Here is a 13,262-nt window from a genome sequence, read left to right as displayed (position 1 = left end):
TGTCTGTCTGTGAAGCACTCTCTCCTAAAGTAAACCTTCAGACAAAGATTCTTGCAGCAATACAGTTTTCTGCAACGCATACTCTCTCAACACAATTCAAGATACTCTGGGTCAAGATCTTACTCTGGGTATTATTCTCCCACTTCCCATGTCAATCATATCAATAAGACCTCAGTCTATGGGTTTTGGATGGCCACTGTCCACCATGACCCAGTTCCTGACCGGAGGAGGAGCGGCAACGTTCGGTTAATGCTCACATAACGTTTGGGCAGCGCTAGAGATGTTCAGTTGACACTTAGACAGCAATTGGGCAACACTAGACACCGTGGCATGCTTCCTCCGTCATGTGGGGTTCTCATTTGATACGTGACTCCTCGGTGCTGAGGAGAAAATGGCCGACCTGTCAGCGCTGACCTCAGCCTCATCCGCGGTGGCTTGTCACGAACCAACCCCAAGGCTTTGTGCCTCATCGTAACGGGACGTGAAATAGCTTTCTTCCCCGCTTTTGCCGGACTAACAGCCCAACAGTCATTAGGTCACGTCTGTTGCTTCTGGAAAATAAATCCACTTGAAAGATTTGTCTGTTGGGGAAATTCACAGTGGTGTAAAGTACTTCATATTATTACTTAAGTCGTTTTTGTGGGTATATGGACTTTACTTTATATTTTTGATTACTTTTACTTTTACTTCACTACATTCCTAAAGAAAATAACGTACTTTTTACGCCATACATTTTCAGATTACGGTATGAATGACACCCAAAAGTACTTGAATGCTTTGCAGGACAGGAAAATGGTCAAACTCACATACTTATCAAGAGAACATCCCTGATCATCCCTGCTACCTCTGATCTGGCGGACTCACTAAACACACATGCTTCGTTCGTAAATGATGTCTGAGTGTTGGAGCGTGCCCCTGGCTATCCGTAAATAAATAAAAATACAATAAAATGTTTTGCTTAATATAAGGAATTTTAAATAATTTATACTTTTACTTTTACTTCTTATACTTAAGTATATTTGAGCAATTACGTTTACTTTTGATACTTAAGCATATTTAAAACCAAATACTTTTAGACTTTTACTCAAGTAGTATTTTACTGGGTGACTTTCACTTTTACTTGAGTCATTTTCTATTAAGGTTTCTTTACTTTGACAATTGGGTACCTCTTCCACTACTGGAAAAAAAAACAATGGAAAAATCTTAATGGGAAAGCGTTGGAAAAAGGAATTTGTGAACCTTGCGCTGGACTATTCCCAAAAGCAAGAGCAACATTGTAAACACAATGGGATACTCTTGCAATAACCTTAATCAAACAATCAAACATGATGATTTATGGCTTTTAAAAGCTTGTTGCAGTGACCTCAGAAATATATAAGTAGTGCCATGGAGTTTATGCTCAGACCCTGTGTTGTGTTTATGTGTTGATCCTGCTCAGTCACCGTGCTGAAGTATGCATGCTCCCTTCCAAAGCCTACAAGAGAAGGCCATCTTAAAAACTGAACTTGGATCGTTCTCTGAGCTAATGTTTCCATCGCAGCTCGTCTTTCTGCCATTCCTCAGGCATCTCCTCGCCTGCTCAACCTCAATTAATTTTCAGAGAGGGTGTCGGTAATCGATGAAAGATTAATTTAAAAAGAGCCACTGGAAAACCTCACAGAACTACAACGGTCTCTTGGCAGAGATGCCCAATCTTCCTCCTGTAGAACTACCCTCCTTCAGACTCTCGCTCCAACGCTAATTTAACCCACCTGACTCTATCAATTAGCTGCTCACTAGGACCTTGATTAGCAGAATCACTGATGTAACAACTGAGTCGGAGCAACAGACATTCATACCGTAATCTGGGCCCCAGGGTATACCATAGTCTTGGCCCCCAGGAATACCGTAGTCTGGACCCCAGGGTACACAATAGACTTGGTACCCAGGGATACCGTAGTCTTGGCCCCAGGGATACTGTAGTCTTGGCCCCCAGGTATACGTTAGTCTGGGCCCCAGGGATACCGTAGTCTTGGCCCCCAAGGATACCTTAATCTGGGCCCCAGGGATACCTTAGTCTGGGTCTCATGGTATGACTCTTTCTGGTGGAGATACTGAGCACTGACAGAAAATAGATATGTGTGTTTCAGATGGATTGCATTGCAATCAGGCTATGCAGAATCACTGATATACCAAGCACCTTGCATCCAAAATAACTTTGCATTATGTGATCAAGATTAGCGATTCTGTGCCCTCTCAAACTGATCCCCTCAAACAAGCTGATTAACTTGTCTGGCAGCGAGAGAAAGAATGTATCCATAGGACTCTGTCGCCCTCTCCTGTCTAAATATGGTAGTCTCTCAACTCTTCAGAGATGATGATATGGTACAATTCAGTGGGTATATCAACAAAGGACTAACAACAACTAATACAAACTCGCTTTTTATTACTGAAAATACTTTTCAAAACAGAAAAACATCAATTTCACTGAGATATGTTGCAGTAGCCTGTAGAAATGTCATTTTAAACACATTAAGTCACGATTGGAATGTCTCTGTACTGACTCTGTTGCATACCCTGCGCAGTAGTAATCAGCAGAGCCATAGAGGTGTGTGTGTGTGTGTGTGTGTGTGTGTGTGTGTGTGTGTGTGTGTGTGTGTGTGTGTGTGTGTGTGTGTGTGTGTGTGGCTCTGACATTCACTGATGCGAGAAAAGGGGAGACACATTCTGTCAAATAAGCGATGGACCACCAGTCCTCTCCCTGGGATGAGCCAATAGAAACCTTTCATCTGTATGGTGATGAGCCAATGGGAAATCTGACCCATCATCCCAATGATAGTTCAGTGAATGTCCCATTCTCTCAGTCTGATGAGCCAACGGGAAGACTGTCCTCACGTCTGTGTAATGATGAGCCAATGGGAAAAGGAATCTCTCTGCATGGTGAGCCGATGGAGTCCTCTCGTCCTGGGGATGGACCAATGGGAACGTGGTGCTGCCTGAGTATTGAGATGATGAGGATGGAAGCTGAATGGAGATGCCTCTATAGCCCAACACTTCTGTTCCTCCTATACCTGTAGGTGAGGTAGTACATTCATTCACTCTTCACATTGTGTTTTATAGGTACATCTCTGAAATGGTTAAAGCAGGGTTGGCCAATTATCCTGGAGCTCTGGTGAATGTGCAGGATTTTGCTTCGGCCCTCCTCTAAGTTCTCTTTGAGAAACAGAGCAGTTGATTTGTGGAGTTGGCTGTGTTAGGGCGGCGCTGGAGCATAAACCTGCATGGTAAGTGGCTCTCCAGAAGAAGAGCTTTGCCCCCCTCTTGTAAAAATACATAATAAACGCTTAATCACCTCTCTCTATTGTAGTAGCTGGACCATATCTCTGGGAGATTTCCGAGCATGAAGTGTCAAACTGTACTCCCAAACTCTCCCTCTGCCTCCAGTGAGTCTAAACACAGTTGAAATGACACCACAAACAAGATAAACATAACATTTAGTTAGTCAGCTGGTAACTTGCTACAAGGTTATTAACACTTAACTACACATGAATTGTTTTCAATTGTAGCGGTATATACTCAATTTGCATAACAATATGGTGTTAAAACTCCTGAAATGCAGTATGTTTCAGGAGGCTTAGCTTGTTTATGTACCTGTTGAGTCATTGAGTTGGTTGTTGTCATCGAATTCACCGAAGGGAAATCTTTGTTCTTTCGGTTCATCAGAAATGAAGCTTTTAAAAGGAAAGTGAACTGTTATTCTCTCTCTCTCTCAAGCTGCTATAGTCCACCAAGTGCTAACAGTCAGTATCTAGATAACGTGTGAAATGCTTGATAATGTATGTGATATCAACAGAGGTATATTTTCTGGGTGATTTAAATATTGACTGGCTTTCATCACGCTGCCCACTCAAGAAAAAGCTTCAAACTGCAACCGGTGCCTGCAACCTGGTTCAGGTTATCAGTTAACCTGCCATGGTAGTTACAAACAGCACAGGAATGAAATCATCAACATGTATTGATCACATCTTTACTAATGCTGCAGAAATCTGCTTTAAAGCAGTATCCAGATCCATTGGATGTAGTGATCACAATATAGTAGCCATATCTAGGAAAACCAACGTTCTGAAGGCTGGGCCTAATATACTTTATAAGAGGTCATACAAGAAGTGTTGTAGTGATTCCTATGTTGTTGACGTGAAGAATATGTGTTGGTCTGTGGTGTGTAATTATTTTACCTTTATTTAACTAGGCAAGTCAGTTAAGAACAAATTCTTATTTTCAATGATGGCCTAGGAACAGTGGGTTAACTGCCTTGTACAGGGGCAGAACAACAGATTTTTACCTTGTCAGCTCAGGGATTCAAACTTGCAACCTTTCAGTTACTAGTCCAATGCTCTAACCACTAGGCTACCTGCCGCCCCAGTGTAATGCCAGTGTAATGAGGAGAAACCAGACGCTGCACTTGACACATTTATGAAATTGATTTTTCCGGTTACTAATAAGCATGGACCCATAAAGTGACTGTTAAAACTGTTAAATCCCTGTGGATTGATGAATTGAAACATTTTATGGTTGAGAGGGATGAGGCAAAAGAAATGGCCAATACGTCTGGCTGCACAACCAATTGGCAAACGTACTGCAAATTGAGAAATCCTGTGACCTAACTGAATAAAAAGAAGAAACTATACTATGAAACAAAGATATATTATAGAAACAATGATAGTAAAAAGCTTTGAAACAACTTAAATGAGATTTTGGGGAAAAGGGTAAGCTCCATCATTCATTGAATCAGATGGCTCATTCATCACAAAACCCACTGATATTCCCAAGTATTAATGATTTTTTCACTGCAAGATTAGCAAACTTAGGCATTACATGCCAGCAACAAATGCTGACACTACACATCCAAGTATGACTGATCAAGTCTGAAAGACAAGCATTGTAATTTTGAATTACGTAAAGTGAGTGTGGAAAAGGTGAAATAATGATTGTTGTCTATCAACAATGACAAGCCACTGGGGTCTGACAACTTGGATGGAAAATGACTGGGGATAATAGTAGACAATATTGCCATTCCTATTTGCCGTATCTTCAATCTAAGCCCACTAGAAAGTATGTGCCCTTAGGCCTGGAGTAAAGCAAAAGTAATCCCGCTACCCAAGAATAGTAAAGCCCCCTTTATTGGCTAAAATAAGTAAACTTTAGTAAAAAAATTTGTTTGACCAGGTACAATGGTAGTTTACTGTAAACAAATTGACAACAGACTTTCAGCACGCTTATAAGGAAGGACATTCAACAAGCACAGCACTTACACAAATGACTGATGATTGGCTGGGAGAAATTGATGATAAAAAGATTGTGGGAGCTGTTTTGTTAGACTTCAGTGCTGCTTTTGACATTATCGATCACTGTCCGCTGATTGAAACGTATGGCTTTACACCCCATGCTATACTATGGATAAAGAGTTACCTGTCTAACATAATACAGAGGGTGTTCTTTGTCTGGAAGTCTCTCCAGCATAATCCAGGTAGAATCAGGAATTCCCCAGGGCAGCTGTCTAGGCCCCTTACTTTTTTCAATCTTTACTAATGACATGCCACCGGCTTTGAGTAAAGCCAGTTTGTCTATGTATGCGGATGACTCAACACTACAGTCGTGGCCAAAGGTTTTGAGAATGACACAAATATAAATGTTCAAAGTCTGCTGCCTCAGTTTGTATGATGGCAATTTGCATATACTCCAGAATGTTATGAAGAGTGATCAGATGAATTGCAATTAATTGCAAAGTCCCTTTTTGCCATGCAAATGAACTGAATCCCCAAAAACATTTCCACTGCATTTCAGCCCTGCCACAAAAGAACCAGCTGACATCATGTTGGTGATTCTCTCGTTAACACAGGTGTGAGTATTGACGAGGACAAGGCTGGAGATCACTCTGTCATGCTGATTGAGTTCGAATAACAGACTGGACGCTTCAAAAGGAGGGTGGTGCTTGGAATCATTGTTCTTCCTCTCTCAATCATGGTTACCTGCAAAGAAACATGTGCCGTCATCATTGCTTTGCACAAAAAGGGCTTGCTTCACAGGCAAGAATATTGCTGCCAGTAAGATTGCACCTAAATCAACCATTTATTGGATCATCAAGAACTTCAAGGAGAACGGTTCAATTGTTGTGAAGAATGCTTCAGGGCACCCAAGAAAGTCCAGCAAGCGCCAGGACCGTCTCCTAAAGTTGATTCAGCTGTGGGATCTGGGCATCACCAGTATAGAGCTTGCTCAGGAATGGCAGCAGGCAGGTGTGAGTGCATCTGCATGCACAGTTAGGGAAAGACTTTTGGAGGATGGCCTGGTGTCAAGAAGGGCAGCAAAGAAGCCACTTCTCTCCAGGAAAAACATCAGGGACAGACTGATATTCTGCAAAAGGTACATGGATTGGACTGCTGAGGACTTGGGTAAAGTCATTGTCTCTGATGAATCCCCTTTCCGATTGTTTGGGGCATCCGGAAAAAAGCTTGTCCAGAAAAGACAAGGTGAGCACTTCCATTAGTCCTGTGTCATGGCAACAGTAAAGCATCCTGAGACCATTCATGTGTGGGGTTGCTTCTCAGCCAAAGGAGTGGGCTCACTCACAATTTTGCCTAAGAACACAGCCATGAATAAAGAATGGTACCAACACATCCTCCGAAAGCAACTTCTCCCAACCATCCAGGAACAGTTTGGTGACGAACAATGCCTTTTCCAGCATGATGGAGCACCTTGCCATAAGGCAAAAGTGATAACTAAGTGGCTCGGGGAAGAAAACATCGATACTTTGGGTCCATGGCCAGAAAACTCCCCAGACCTTAATCCCATTGAGAACTTGTGGTCAATCCTCAAGAGGCGGGTGGACAAACAAAAACCCACAAATTCTGACAAACTCCAAGCATTGATTATGCACGAATGGGCTGCCATCAGTCAGGATGTGGCCTGGAAGTTAATTGACAGCATGCCAGGGCGGATTGCAGAGGTCTTGAAAAAGAAGGGTCAACACTGCAAATATTGACTCTTTGCATCAACTTCATGTAATTGTCAATAAAAGCCTTTGACACTTATGAAATGCTTGTAATTATACTTCAGTATTCCATAGTAACATCTGACAAAAATATCTAAAGACACTGAAGCAGCAAACTTTGTGAAAATGTATATTTGTGTCACTCTCAAAACATTTGGCCACGACTGTATACACGTCAGCTACTAGAGCGAGTGAAATCACTGCAACACTTAACAAAGAGCTGCAGTTAGTTTCAGAATGGGTGGCAAGGAAAAAGTTTGTCCTAAATATTTCAAGAACTTAAAGCATTGTATTTGGGACAAATCATTCACTAAACCCTAAACCTCAACTAAATCTTTTAATAAACAATGTGGAAATTGAGCAAGTTTAGGTGACTAAACTGCTTGTAGTAACCCTGGATTGTAAACTTTCATGGTCAAAACATGTTGATACAACAATAGCTAAGATGGGGAGAAGTCTGTCCATAATTAAGCGTTGGTCTGCCTTTTTAACAACACTATCAACAAGGCAGGTCCTACAGGCCCTAGTTTTGTCGCACGTGGACTACTATTCAGTTGTGTGGTCAAGTGCCACACAGAGGGACCTCTGAAAAATGTTATTGTCTCAGAACAGGGCAGCACGGCTGGCCCTTAAATGTACACCAAGAGCTAATATTAATAATCTCTCATGGCTCAAAGTGGAGGAGCGATTGATGTCATCACTGCTTGATTTTGTAAGAAGTGGTGACATGCTAAATGAACCAAGGTATCTGTTTAAACTACTAGCACACAGCTCTGACACCCATGCAAGACATGCCACCACAGGTCTCTTCACAATCCCCAAGTCAGGTGCACAGTTTTACATAGAGCCTTGACTACATGGAACTCGATTCCACATCAGGTAACAGATGCAAGCAGAATCCTTTTTTTTTTTTAAACAGATAAAAATACACCTTATGGAACAGCGGGGACTGTGAATAGACACACACAGACACACACACGATAAGACACGCACTCTACACACACATACACATGGATTTTGTACTGTAGAGATGTGATAGCAGAGTAGTGACTTGAGGGAACACACTTAATGTGTTGTGAAAAGTGTTATTAAATATAATGTCATGTAATTTTTTAAATAGTATATAACTGCCTTAATGTTGCTGGACTCCAGGAAGAGTAGCTGTTGCCTTGGCAGCAACAAATGGGGATCCATAATAAACAAAAATACACACACTCACTATGTGCTCCGTGGACACTGCTCTTATATTTGGCTTCCCTCCTCCATTTTGCTCTTCTGTTTGAGAACCACACCTTCAAAGGGGAATGGCAATTATAACAGATGTAGCTCAGTATTACAGGTAATTTTACAGGAAATGAAATAGGTTCCATGCATAGTTTGTGCCATGTAACCTTGATGGTGTCCTCTGGAAGTTGGATCTCAGATGCCAGTTTTTCCCTGGTGAACGTGTCTGCATAGTGGCTCCGTGTGAATTCTGCTCAGTTTGGGAGGAAAAAAATAGGATGAGAGAGCACTCAAAGCTCAGCTTGAAAGGATAACAACTTTTCCAACTGTTCTAAAACAAGCCTTGTTGAAATAGGAATAAGTCCAATCAAACTAAGTCGTTTAAGCCTAATCATTAATGTATCCACTCCACATAGGATGGGGATGGGGCCACAGTGTCTCCTGACCCCTCCTGTCTCAGCCTCCAGTATTTATGCTGCAGTAGTTTATGTGTCGGGGGCTAGGGTCAGTCTGTTATATCTGGAGTATTTCTCCTGTCTTATCCGGTGTCCTGTGTGAATTTAAGTATGCTCTCTCTAATTCTCTCTTTCTCTCTTTCTTTCTTTCTCTCTCTCGGAGGACCTGAGCCCTAGGACCATGCCTCAGGACTACCTGACATGATGACTCCTTGCTGTCCCCAGTCCACCTGGCCGTGCTGCTGCTCCAGTTTCAACTGTTCTGCCTGCGGCTATGGAACCCTGACCTGTTCACCGGACGTGCTACCTGTCCCAGACCTGCTGTTTTCAACTCTCTAGAGACAGCAGGAGCGGTAGAGATACTCTCAATGATCGGCTATGAAAAGCCAACTGACATTTACTCTTGAGGTGCTGACTTGTTACACCCTCGACAATTATTGTGATTATTATTATTTGACCATGCTGGTCATTTATGAACATTTGAACATCTTGGCCATATTCTGTTATAATCTCCACCCGGCACAGCCAGAAGAGGACTGGCCACCCCTCATAGCCTGGTTCCTCTCTAGGTTTCTTCCTAGGTTTTGGCCTTTCTAGGGAGTTTTTCCTAGCCACCGTGCCTCTACACCTGCATTGCTTGCTGTTTGGGGTTTTAGGCTGGGTTTCTGTACAGCACTTTGAGATATCAGCTGATGTAAGAAGGGCTATATAAATACATTTGATTTGATTTGACATAAACACACAGCCTAAATGTACATAAACAGTTGTCAAAGTAAAAGTATGTCATTTTTCTGCCTAAAGTACACTACTGTACAGGCCTACCTTGCTCTAAGGCTCTGCACTGCTCCAGGGTGAAGGTGGTGCGGTTGCGATGCTGGTGCCCGGGAGGCTGGAGCTCGTTCACCTCAACTGTCTCCATCTCCTCCCTCTCCTTCACTACTGACTGCGTTGGGGTCTCCACTAGATGACCTGGAATGCATACAAGTACACTATATGGCTATGTTTTTCAAATTGCGCACAGTGTTTGTGGCATAAATGTGTGTATTTCTCCCAGATCAAGATGTACGATGTGTAGCCTACCTGGGTATCTGGGGTGGTGCGCAGAAATCTCCACACTCAACATCGCAGAGTCGAGTTGAATTTTCCTGAGGATTCGGTTTACAGAGGACACCTTTTGACAAGTTGAAAATAATGCTTAAATTAATCGAAAAATATAGTTATTTTCCTCACAGTTGTACACACTTTGTATCATTCTGGTGTAGCTTGTGATCTCACTTACACTGGGAACTTTGGCCGATTTACAGATTCTTTCGGCAGCGAGCTTTTTTCTGATTTCCCAGGCGAATATTGTTGGGTTTTTCGTCTTGCATTCGATTATTTTCGAGATGACTTCGGGGGTGAGGAGTCGAGGTCTACTCCCTCCGGTCGCCTTCGGGTCCAGGAGCCCGGTGTTGTGGTACCTGCTCAAAATCTTGCTGACGCAGCCATTTGACACCTGCCAGAGCAGAGTGCACATTTGGGTTTTCGTGAATTGACGCACGATTCATATCCACCATTCAGAGCAAAATAACAGAAGTACTACTAGTTCATTGGAAGCACACCATTTAACAACTATTTAATGGATTAAATTAAATGAATAATAAAACAAATTATGCTTTTCATGTATCGAATAGGGCGCAAACACGAGCTCCTATAAGCCTGCTGATACGCACCTGCAGAATTCTGGAGATCTCGCATGGGCGCACACCTTCCGATGCCAGTTCGATCATCTTCCTCCTTTTATATGCTGGAAGCGGCCTCCCGTTCAGAAACACCCCGCCAAGCTGATTGACACACCCGCTCCCTTAGAATAGAACAGAATAAAATAGCTTGTATAAGATTTAAACCTCTTTTACCGCTTTATGCATCAACATTTCTTTGAATATTTTTGGAGAAAATGTCTCCACTCAATTCAATGGTATAAGTAATCTTCTAACACATTATAGTTAGTCCTTCGTTTGAATATAGATCTACCTTTGTTTGACAGGTCCACGTTCGTTCCACACATGTCAACTGGTTCTTCAGAGCCGTATCAAATGAAACAACAAGATAATTCCTGTATACAGTGCTGATTTTCCTTTGATAAACAAGAGAATAAACTGTTATATGAGGAACTTCATCCCCAAAATGCACTGACCTGATTGTAAAGTGCATAAAACACCTCACCTGTAAAATGTGAATATTCGGAGTCTGAGGGGATGCCAAGTCACACCTGTCTGTTGCACAGGTCGCCACTGACAGGAATCACGCGCGACTTCACAAATATATACCCACAAATATATACCCAATCAGCCTTTTCTAGATGACGTAGTGGTCTGATAGGAGAAATGTCAATATTGCATGTAGGCCTACTGTACCTGACTCTCAAGTAACCCAGTCTATTCAGACTCGATTGTCTGGAAGTCAAGCTGCGAACCACAATATTTGACCCCACACATTATAGGATATAAATATGGATGGCCCTTATAAAGTGCCAATGTAACATTTGTTTTCAACGTTGTGATCAAAATTATTGCCCCAAGATTTTTGTAAAACAAAGTGTTTTATGGGTTAACTAGACCTATTAAAACAGCTTTTGCAATTGTGAACTTGAAGCAGAAGAATGCAATGCCATATAATAATCTGTAGGGCCAACAGGGGCCATTTTTAGCTCACATGCAGTGTATTTACAGTGGACTAAAGGCTTACATCTAAACGGGTTTCAAGGCTAGTCCGTTAGGCTATTCAATTTCTTATAACTATTTGGTAAGGTACATAATATAAGGGAATAGGAAGCTCGCATCCACTGCTCTCTCTAGACAATTATGCGCATAATACAGTACTGTATCCTGAAGATGGACAATATGCTGTGTCAAGAACAATCTCCATGTTTTCTGTTGGGCTGAAGATACTCATTTTGGACTTTCAAAATCGAATTTCACACCTGACACCAAATGTAAGTTAATTCCATTTACTGTATTCCATCTCCAAGCGACACGTCTCGGGTCACGTGACTTGAGCATCCTTTCCCAAGTCAGTGTTTAAGATTAGTCCGATCGAGTCTCCTTTTTTTAAAGCTAACATTTGAAAATTTGTCCCGATGTCGACTGCCATATGGTAAAGTGCTTCTGATAAATCATAAATCCATCATCCAGACTCTTTTATTACATTATCTTTCAAGCATGAACAAATAGTCGGATAGGGCGAATGTGGGGGGACCAATTGGGACTTTCATTTAGAAAAAAATTACGAGGAAAACTCTCGCAGATGTCTCTTGACCAGCCAGCAGATAAAATGTGCAGTAAACGTTTCAAAGGAAATATTTGACGAGCAAATATTAGCAAATGTGAAACCACACAAGGCTCGTCTTTTGGTCCTGTTTAATGACTAATTGGGCATCATTAGCTAGGTCCACACAGATCGAAGTGCCACTGAAATAAAGGGTGGATTTTAAAATGCCATATGGTCCAAATTATATATTAACCCACGAGTTAGCGCACGGTTATAGTTTCAGTAGAGGACGCATTGTATATAGCTGATAAACAGCTCTGGACACCAGGGTCTCCTTGCCAACAGACAGAGAAGACAAATAACATATTTATTTATTACTGCACAGAGTTCATGCCCCGATTGATTTGGTGTACTTTATTGCATATTTTGTGTGTACAACCCAAGGTTAATAAAACAGTCACGCTGCGGGCACGGAAATGGTTAAACATTCTTGGTGCGTAAATGTTCGCTGGGCTCACCAAAGGCGTCGGCTAAACTTTTCGGCCTGAGGAAGAATTCTAAACATAGATCGACCATATCTCAATGACACACAACATTGTATTTGGTTCTATCAACGTGAGTTTGTGCTTTCTTGTGTCCCTAGGTGTAGAGAAACATTAACATTTTACCCGCGTAAAAGGGTACCATACACCTATCCAAAGCGCACAGAGCTCCCTCATGCGTCTCAACGTGGGGTCATATAGCCTTCATTCTAGCGCATTTCTACACACTGAAGTATGACAGGAATCAATTTACCCTCACTTGGAAGGACTTCAAATTGAATATGCGATTCGATAAATATTAGCACAAAAGCACATTTAATGGTTTCCATTGTAGCCAACATCAGGCAGCGTTGAGCCCCAAATAAGGCTTATTTAGGAAGTAGCCTATCAATTTGTGTAAACAAAACTGTGCGTCTGAGACCACATCACTGTATAGTTCAAATGCCAGTATGACTGAATCATTTGATCTGATTTGTGTACCCTACATTTGCTATATAACATATTGACCCTATATATTGCTGATGTATTATGAAGTTATTGTAATTCTTTGTAATATTATACTTGATTTACTGTATGCTTCTCTGTAGCCTACAGACAACCAATTTGGGATGGAGAGGGCAGGCAACATGAGTTTGCTTGTGGATGGTTTTGTGAAATGATTAGCAAAATAAAAATAAAACAACTTGTAAATGTGTTCCTTGTCAAAGTCGATAAAAAACTATTTCAAATTCCCGAGTTTAAGGACCAGACATCGAATTGGGT

The 13,262-nt window shown here is 41.8% G+C and overlaps 1 protein-coding gene and 1 long non-coding RNA gene across 2 annotated transcripts; both read right to left on the bottom strand.

Moving 5' to 3' along the window:
* Positions 1–2,484: 2,484 nt before the first annotated feature.
* LOC106596316 (uncharacterized) lies at positions 2,485–3,735 on the bottom strand. The gene is made up of 3 exons (XR_006770721.1): positions 3,631–3,735; positions 3,332–3,428; positions 2,485–3,050 (listed from the first exon to the last, which is right to left on the bottom strand). It is a non-coding gene; the product is annotated as an uncharacterized lncRNA (long non-coding RNA).
* Positions 3,736–8,050: 4,315 nt separating this feature from the next.
* LOC106560743 (paired box protein Pax-6) lies at positions 8,051–10,817 on the bottom strand. Its single transcript, XM_045722559.1, has 7 exons — positions 10,723–10,817; positions 10,422–10,552; positions 9,989–10,204; positions 9,790–9,880; positions 9,532–9,678; positions 8,422–8,504; positions 8,051–8,322 (listed from the first exon to the last, which is right to left on the bottom strand). Exons 1-7 carry the CDS (start codon positions 10,754–10,756, stop codon positions 8,143–8,145), a joined length of 882 nt encoding a protein of 293 aa, XP_045578515.1. The 5' UTR covers positions 10,757–10,817; the 3' UTR covers positions 8,051–8,142.
* Positions 10,818–13,262: the final 2,445 nt, after the last annotated feature.

Source organism: Salmo salar, chromosome ssa07 (genome assembly GCF_905237065.1).
Source record: "Salmo salar chromosome ssa07, Ssal_v3.1, whole genome shotgun sequence".
NCBI lineage: Eukaryota > Metazoa > Chordata > Actinopteri > Salmoniformes > Salmonidae > Salmo > Salmo salar.
Note: the sequence above shows the minus strand (reverse complement) of the source record. Positions and strands in the feature narration are given on the sequence as shown.